Source organism: Eublepharis macularius, chromosome 2, assembly GCF_028583425.1.
Source record: "Eublepharis macularius isolate TG4126 chromosome 2, MPM_Emac_v1.0, whole genome shotgun sequence".
Taxonomy (NCBI): Eukaryota; Metazoa; Chordata; class Lepidosauria; order Squamata; family Eublepharidae; genus Eublepharis; species Eublepharis macularius.
In genome coordinates, this window is record NC_072791.1 from 52,777,575 (window position 1) to 52,786,805 (window position 9,231).

At 41.7% G+C, this 9,231-nt stretch overlaps 1 protein-coding gene across 1 annotated transcript in view; it reads right to left on the reverse strand.

Moving 5' to 3' along the window:
* Nucleotides 1–838, reverse strand: part of NUBPL (NUBP iron-sulfur cluster assembly factor, mitochondrial) — a 101,031-nt gene extending 100,193 nt beyond the window's left edge. Inside the window, exon 1 of the mRNA XM_054971717.1 lies at nucleotides 676–838. Within this exon, the coding sequence (XP_054827692.1) occupies nucleotides 676–813 (138 nt within the window). The 5' untranslated portion in view covers nucleotides 814–838. The remainder of the gene's footprint in view (nucleotides 1–675) is intronic.
* Nucleotides 839–9,231: the final 8,393 nt, after the last annotated feature.

A 9,231-nucleotide genomic window follows, 5' to 3' on the forward strand; every position in this document is an offset into this window, starting at 1 on the left:
GATCTCCCCACTTTTTAATTTACTTCCGAACTAGCTCCCCTGGAGAAAAAAGCTGCTTTGAAGGTCAAACTCTACAGTATTATCTGCTGAAGTCCTTCCTTTCCTCAAATCTGACTTCCCCAGGCTCCACTCCCAAATCTCCAGGAATTTCCAAACGAGACTTGCCACTCTATCTAGAAGCTTTTTTTGGTAATTGTTACAGTAAGGAAACATTTCAACATAACTTCCAAAAGTGTTCTGAAGCACGGCCAAGATGGTGATTGTCTCAAGGAGACAAAGGAATTTCAGAGAGCTGATTACAGCATGAGTCGGCGGCTATGAAAATCTGGGTTCAATTCACAGTCAGCCAGGAGAGTCGGCACAGACTGCCTCACAGGGTTGGTTGTCATGAGGATAAATGATGATCCCTGTGTATAGCATTGCTAATGGTGACTTATTAACTGGGGGCGTGTCCCGTTTCTTGCTCGGGCACTGACCAAGCACAATCCCAACGAAGCCCGGCTACAAAAAGAATGCACGGACCATAGAAACTGCTACCCTCGGCCACAAGGACACCGAGCGTAAACAGCCAATAGGCGCCGCTTCTTCCTGCCCCTCTAAAAGTGTTTCCTCCTCCTCTGTCCCTTCCATCCACAAAGGTTCCAGACGAAACAGGGCTCTCCGCTCGTCACTTACCCGAAAGCGTCCGGACAAACGCGAGTTCGCTGCTCCTCCCCAGGCTGGAGAGAGCCACAGCAGGGCTGGCCTCGTCCCTACCCCGCCTCCGAAGAAGCGTGCGGTTCGCAGCGCCCAGGCTCTCGCTTGGGCCACCATCGCGCTCCCCCTCCGAGCGCCTGGCGCTGAGAGATGGCGCCGCTTAGCCCCGCCTCAGCCCAGCCCCTCTGCCTCAGGCGTGGGCCGAATGGGGCGGGAGGAACGGGGTTCGCCATGCGTGTCGGGCCTTGGGAAGGTTTTTCTGCGCTGATGTTATTCGTTCTCTTCAGCGCTTATGAATGCCCTCCGACGACGAACGGTTCCGCGCACGTACAAAGAAACGGGAAAGGATCTTGTTTGGAAGTGGTGCTCTCTGACTAGGCAGCTCCATTCTTCTTTTCCCCCTCACCCTGCGCATTACTCTGTGTATGTTACGTGCCGTCAAGTCGCTTCCATACTCCCTTGCATATTACTACCATGACGCTGTCGGATTTTGAAGGTCAGGAGCCTTCCCCGCTATTAGGGCCTGGACTCGCCGTGTCCAAGAAAAGCAATTCTAGCTACCTCCAGGCAAACCCTGGGGTCTGGGCTGCTCCTGTCTCTCATTTTTATCCCGCACGTGGGTTCCCTTTCTCCATTTATCCTCGCAACAAACCCTTGAGGTAGGTCAGGTAGAGAGCATGTGGCTCTCTGTCTTTTAGTTTGTGCTTTTCTGTTTGTGAGACTCTTCTCAGGTACTCTGCAATGTTTGCAGCTTTAGTATCTTTGTGTATCCAGCTGGGCTGCCTTGGCAAAACACTTCCATGGCAACAGATTTTTCAAGAACCCTGCCTGCTGTTTTCCATTTTTTCTCCTTCAGATACAGAATTTTCATGTAGGAAAATGCGTGGTTTGCCAAATCTGTGGAATCACTTGCATTTTTATGCACCGAGATTATCTTGGTGTAGGGAAAAAAACCTAATGTACAAATCGACCATCACAGAGTGTGACACTATGTCCTCACAACAGGCTTCTCCTGGACCCACAACAACCATCGTTCTCCGGCCGTGAAAGCCTTCGACAATACATCTTCTCCTGGACACTTTTGACATGTTTTCATTCCTGTGACCTATAGTTCTATCAACCTTGTCTCCCATCTCTAATCCATATTTCCCTCTCCAAAAAAGTTTATGGTGTTCAGTGGAAGTGCACTTAAAGTTGTCTGCACAGTTACCCACATTTGCAGTGCTTCCTAGCCATTTTAAGTTGCTATTGATACCCCAATACAGGTATCTAGCTACTTGGCCCTGTTCCCATAATAATGGCATTGGTACTCAGTCATGGCAGGCTTTTGGAGTGCATGTTAGTTCTTTCTAGAAAAAAATCGCATACAGAACATGTGCTTTAGGAATGTACTCTCTTCCCCACAGGGATCTGTGTTCTAAATCCCAATATACTCACAATAGTGTCTAATGTTCCACATCATAAAAGTACTCACAGGCTACAGTCCTAAGGACACTTCTCTGGGAATAAGCCCCATTGAATAACATGCGGCTTACTTCTGAGTAGACTTGTTTAGGATTGCTCTAACAATCTTACAGCAATGTCTGTCATCGCTTTGAATGCTTGAAATATGCTACCTAAATGCTAAGTATTATAGATATATTAATTTTCTTTAGTTCCCACAAAGTAATATCCAGCTGTGGATTTTATACTGTCACAGTTTTAATATATTTTTCTCCACATGCTCATTATATTTCCAGAATTCACACCCTTTTAATGGTCAGCAATCTCTAAAATTCTTCATATGTCTTAATTATTTCTGTTTTGGGCACTTAATTGCATACAAATACAGATGATGTGTGGAATATGAAGGACTGTGAATTTGGCTTCTTAGGCCACATCTTCAGAAAAGATGCTACCCAAAGTAAGGACAATATTAAAAAGAGCCTATACTACAATGCAGGAAATTACAGTAAGAAATAGAAATCAAGAATTAAGGCCCATTTGCACCATTCTAATGCTTGGCCACAGCACATTTATTTTTCAGATATGCGTGTTTATGTAAAGTTCTGTCAAGTCACAGATAACCTATGGTGACTCCAAAGGGTTTTCAAGGCATCCTGTGTGCATATACACACAAATTCACATGTGTACACAAATTAATATATTTACATGTGCATGCAAGCACTTAAATTCACATATACACATGCTTACGAAGTATAATACAACATTTAAGTGGGTACTGCAGAGGTAAACAGAACTGAAACGAAATGGTTTTCAAAGATGATTTGGTAAACGGATAGGGACTGTGGAGTATACTACAGTATACTGTCTGTTGCTGTAAATATGCTCCTAATAGGTAATTTCTGCATCGTTTTAACATGTCATGTTTAAATTGCTTATGCTTTGCTCCAGTGTTGTTTAGTTCAATATCAGATTTCTGCTTGCTTGTGCTTTGTATTGTTTTAGCTCTATATCAGATTTCTGCTTGCTTTCAAATTTTCCGCTATCCAGTACCCTATGCATTTCTTAATGTCCCAGCCATAGATCTTACTGACTTACACTACATTAATCCATATTCAGTCTCAATAAGAAAGGCAGACTATAAGTAATGTAAATAAATAAACATTAGGCATCTACTACCAGCCTGACAGTTTCCCATTCTCTTTCTCAACCAGTTTTCTCTTCCCTGCTGCTGCTACACACATGTATGCAACTAATGTATACAGCTATGTGTATAGCACTACTTTCACAGGCTAGGAGAGTTGTGAATTAGGCTGGGGTGCCTAATTCAAAGCAGTAGACCTTTGAGGGTAGATTTGAAAAGGATGAGAAGGTGTCTGTTGATCTTTCCATTCTTTTTAGGAAGCATTAAGGATGTCTAGCTTCAGAAGTTTGCTTTGGAGACCATCCTCTTTGTAATATTATCCACAACATAATTTCGGAAGGATAGGGAGATGGATATGTGAATCCAAAATCCTACAGTGCCAAAGAACCTGTGGAATTTTTTGCTTCTCGAAACCACTTTTCATATTACACATTCTCTTTCTTTCTTATTTTCATTGTCATATAAGGTCCTATTTTGAAATAACATTTTCTATGAAATTGTAATATGCAATGCAGTGCTAAATGATTGTTTTATTTCCTTCATTAAAATCGTGTTTCTCTGGTTTTTTTCTTTTGTAATTGAATGGCTTTCATCATGCTCCCTCTAATGGGAAATAGTAGAATAGCACTCAGTAAGCGACAACCACTAATTTCAAATAATTTGATGAAGTCATGAGATATATCTGGCAGGGATATGAATAAATGTAAATTAAGGAAAGCAAATATTGCTTTTAAAAGATAATATGATTTGATACTGCCTAGTCTGTATTAATTTCTTTAACATATAACAGCTTTAGATAATGTAGTTTAATACAATGTTCATTGTATCTATTGTGTTTTTACTGCATTGTTTTCTAATTCTTGCTTCTGGTTTTTGTATTCTAGTTTTGCACTGTGTATGATATATAATACACGGTTTCATTGATTTCCCCTCTAGTTTTGTAATCTGCTTTGAGTCTCAGTTAGAAAGGTGGACTAAAAAGTAAATAGATTTAAATAAAATGTAGAACTGAAGAAACAGCTCCAGTTTAATGAAGAAAATTGAGGACTGTTTACAGCTAGACTAAAGGAATGCTTGATATAGTGTGCTAAGCATTTTCTCTATTTCCTCTGTGGGCTCCTGTTGGCCATCACAATTCAGATTTTAAACTCCTTATGCATGTTTTCTTTGTTATTTATAAAGTACCATATACCATTGTGCCATATAAGTAATGATCAGTAACAAGCAATTACTTATTAAACAACCTGTTATTATAAAGGTTGCCAACTTTTAACACTGCAGACTTTTATAAGGCTCCGGTGCCATTTCATTGCAAGCAGAACATTCCTAATCACTATATCTCCATTCTGAGAAATGCTTCATCTGTTGAATTTCTTCTGGCTATGCAGCTGTAGGAGCCCTGCTTGGGGGGAGGGAGGAATTGCATCCTGATTTGAATGAATTAGAAATTGTACTATACTACAATTTGAATGAATCAGAAATTGTACTATAGTAGCTTATATACTAATAGCCAAGTGGCCCTTATCTGAGAGATGAGATTGGAGCCATAAATGGACAAGACAGATTTTCTTACACTCTTGAAAAATTCCCCATTTGCAGAAAAATCTGAAATCTAAAACAAATACATTGGGGGAGAGGTTTAAAAAAAATGGTAAAAGGAACACCTGTATCTTTAACCAGATGCTCTCAGTGGCTGTTGCTAGGCAACCATAACAGTTTTGCCAGTATTCGAGGCTTTGTTTCTGTTAGTAAAAGGTAAGGGGCAGGGGCAGGGCCCTTTCCAGGGCTGTTTTGGCCATTGAGGGAGGAGTCATTGGGGCCAGGCCCAGAAGCAACCACCAGACAACTTGAGACCACAAGACTTGCATGACTCACCCAGGCCAGGCTGTTTGTCACTTTTCAACAGCAGCCCCCTTCCACAAAAGCTAGTATAGTGTGGTTAGAGTTTCAGACCAGGATCTGGAAGACCCAGGTTCAAATTAATACTCTGCTGTGGAAGCTCACTGTGTAATTTTGATCCAGTCACACACACTCATCCTAACTCTCAGGGTTGTTTGGAGGCAAAGAGAATGATGTGAGCTGCTTTGGGTACCCATTGTGGAGAAAGGCAGTATATAAATGAAGTAAATTAAGAAATTAAGATAGGCAGATAAAAGGTAAGCTGTTTAAGTGGGTTTGGAAAGAGGACATAGGGGGAAATGTACATTATGGAGGCTGCCAGGGGAAGAGGAAATAGTGTGGGGAGGGCAATACAAGGGAAAATTAAATATTCCGTGCAAGTCCATGCAGGTTCCCCAACATGCAGCTGGGCCATAGGGAAGAGGCTGCATGGGGGGGAGGTGAAGAAAGGGGTGGGTGGAAAGTAGGGTTGCCAGGTCCCTATACCTTCCTGACAGGAGGAGGAAGATGTGGCACTTATCGGGAGGCTTAATCCTGCATGCATGCAAAGCCGACACCAACACGATGACATCACTTGCAGGAAGTGATATCACGCTGGCATACTTCACATGGGACCAGTTCAGCCCATTTGGGACCAAACCTGTACCATGCAAAGCCTGGGAGCATGCCCACCGCCAGGCACAAGGACATCACTTGAAGTGATAATGTGCCTGCTGGGAGTATGCCCACTGTGCACTTGCCCTGGAGATTCCTTGCCTCCCAGGTCCATTCCCCACACCTTCCACACCCCTGGCCAGATGAGAGGTGGAGTGGGCAGAGGCCGGGAGTGGGAGATCCCCCATCCCCACTTATCATATCTAATTCTTAACTTGACTAGAGCTTAAATCTGATGAGCGACAGATAAAATATATATTGGTTGATAGATGGAAGGAGAGAAGGAAGCAAGGAAAGTGGAGAGGCTATGGGGGCTGCCAAGAGCAGGGAAAGAGGAAATAGTATGGAGAGTGGGATACAGAGGGAAATGAGCTCCCTCCACAAGTCATTGGGAGTTTGGCTGCTGGGCCAAACTGGTGGCCAGTGCCAGATAAAGGTAAGTTTTCTGGTGAGTGGGAAGGAAAGAAGGAAGCAGGAAAAGGGGAGAGGCTCTGGTGGTTTTCAAGGAAGGGAAAGAGGAAATAGAGGAGAGGAAAATAAGATGCCCTCCCACACATCTGTGCAAATCCCGTTTGTGTTTTTACTGTTCATGACTGCAATTCCAACCTTCATTGTAGGATCACAAAGCTCTAGAGAGGTTCCTAATATCATTTGATGGATAGATATCTAAACAGTATCTTCTTTTCCATTTGTACTAGAACATCCATTATTTGATATTTAATATATCCTTCTACTATGTTCTTTCAATTTTGCATTCATATGCAAATACTTTTATGGGATAAAGTGTAAATAATTTGTAAACTACTTGTTTTGATGTGTTTGTCAAAGCAGGAGTTGTACATCTTGGGAAAACTCAAAGTCCTCTGTTACCATAGAAGTTCACGGACGTCTCAGAATGTAGCTGCCCATTTATTGGCAGGGGATTACTGTTGTGATCATATTTCCCCAGTTCCATTGCAACTTCATGGGCTCTCAGTTGATTTCTGTACTCAATTCAAATTGCTGGTTTGATGTTTAGAATTCTAAATGGTTTAGGATTATGATGGTAACTCAAAAGTTTAGAAAAGCAAAAACAAAGTATTCTTTTTATATGCTGATACAACCCTTAAGTGCTTAAAACTGCATTATGTGTCTAATCATGAACCAACGCTATTTGTTGGCACATAGCCTATGTTTTATTAGGCTAAATGAATATTCATTAAGAATTTGTAAATTCTAGATTGTTGTTTAGTTCTTTCATTTAGGCATTTTTATCTTCCTGGAGCCAAAAGAAAACAACAGCACCTGGGTGGCTGTTAAGTTTGATTAAAACTTTATGAAATGGGTGAGCCTACTGAAGCAAGCAAAGCATTGCATTAAGTGAGTCAAATTACTTCAAAATGAAGGCTGACTTCACACAAAGTAAAATTCCATGGTTGTTTAAACTACCATCTGTTCTGAATTTTAAAAGACATTGTGTACTGCTCTGCTACTGAAATAACCCCTGAATGTGGCTCCACTAAGGCAGGGTTCATGCTTCTGTGTAATATCAGATTGTTACTGCTAGAAAATCCAGTATTCCATAAGAAGCTATTATAAAAGAAATAGATTCTTGATGTTTCAGACAGAATAGTTGACTAGTCGTACAATGCAGAGAGTTGCTCCATATTGTTGAAGAGCACATGGAATACCCAGATTGATGCAAGCGAGGTACATTGAGCCGTATCCCAATGTACCTCACACAGGAGGTGCTTGTAGCAGAGGAAGCTTCCTTGGGCCAGAGTAAGATGCCATCTTTAGCAAAGTAGTAGGATAAAATCCAATGTGTGGACAAATTATTGTGAAGTCAGTGGGCTTAGAAGTGTGTCGCTCTGCTTAAAATTGCACTGTTCTCAGAAACTGGGAAGGACCATGGATAGAAAGAATGCACAAAATAATTGAGGATTGTTTTTAACTAGAAAAACCCCCAGCACAATGCAGGTCACTGATGATGCTCCTAAATAACATGGAAGCAGAGGAGCAGTTAAGTATGGGATACTGGCCTTAGGGGAAATTGCCGAGTCACCTGAACACAGTCCGTATGCATCTTGAGGTGTCATCATGACAAATGACTGCTATAGAAGAAGCCTTCTTTAGCCTTTTGAATTAGGTTTTCTGGATTCAACACCAAATCCATGAAAGGAGTAACTCGGTGGAGATATCTCATATGAACAATTCCTTAACAGTGCTAAAGTAGTTGAGTCCCATGAAAAAGTCTATATTTTTCTTTCTTTGTTCAAGGTGGTGTACAAGCAGCTCCCAAACTCAGTAAGGCTGCAGCATCACATTCTCTACAGCTCAAACCCTGCAAATGGTTGGAGAATGCTCACTGATGTCACCAGTTTTGTTCTGGGCGTATCTAAATAGGTATGGTGTACTTTTGTACTTCTGACCTCCATGATCCAGATGTACAGAGTACTTCAGATTCACAACAGTGGAGTATCTTTAACGCCTCCAGTTTTCTACGGTGAGCAGGCAGATGTACTCTAGTGGAAAGTTATATTCCTTTCCCCAAGACACTTCATATGCACCCTTTTTTGTACCATAGCACTTACCCATGAGAACAAGCAGCTCCTATTTTAGGGGATCCACCAACATAGATTTATTTCTATTTTGGTCTGAGCTTTCTAACGGTTACCAGACCAAAGCCTCTTGACTAATGACCCTTCAGCCATAGTTTCCTGCGACCCTTTTCTCCACATTCATCCCAGATCAATCTTCCACTGTCCTCTCCAATATTGTGAGAGCTCTGTTTGCTCTAGATAATGGGAAGGAAAGAATGGGCAATGGGATGAAGAGAGAAGTGGAGTGCAAAAAGTGACAGCTGTATTTCTCGCCATCCACCCCTTGTTTTTTTTCTATTGTGCGGTTGTCAAAGAGGCTTTCACTGATCTAGATGCTCTAGTTCAATCCCTTGACCCAAGTCTGCTCCTCTTAGTTCAGTGTGTTTACATAGTCGTCAATGCCAAAAGCTTAGTACCCACCAGGAGTGTGCCAACACCAGTAGCTTGGCTCACACAATCCCTATAATTTGCTGTTTCAAATGCACTGAAGTGAATCTTGAAGTGGTAAATATCACAGCAGGTTTGCCTCTGTGCTACATTAAAATAGGGGACACCTGCAGAGGGAAGAGAATATGATTAACTATGTTTCTATTTCTTGTCTTGCGCAGTAGAGAAAAATATGAAAATGCACATATCTTTATACAGCAAGTCTTGCTTATCTAAGCTGGCACTAGATGCCTGTCTCTAAAGAGCATTATAAATGTAACTGACAGAGACATCAAATCTGGTATTATTTTTCTCTGAAATGTAATTAAGTTTTGATTGCCCCAATTCAACACGTACATGTATCTTTTCTGTAATGGTCTGAAAGAC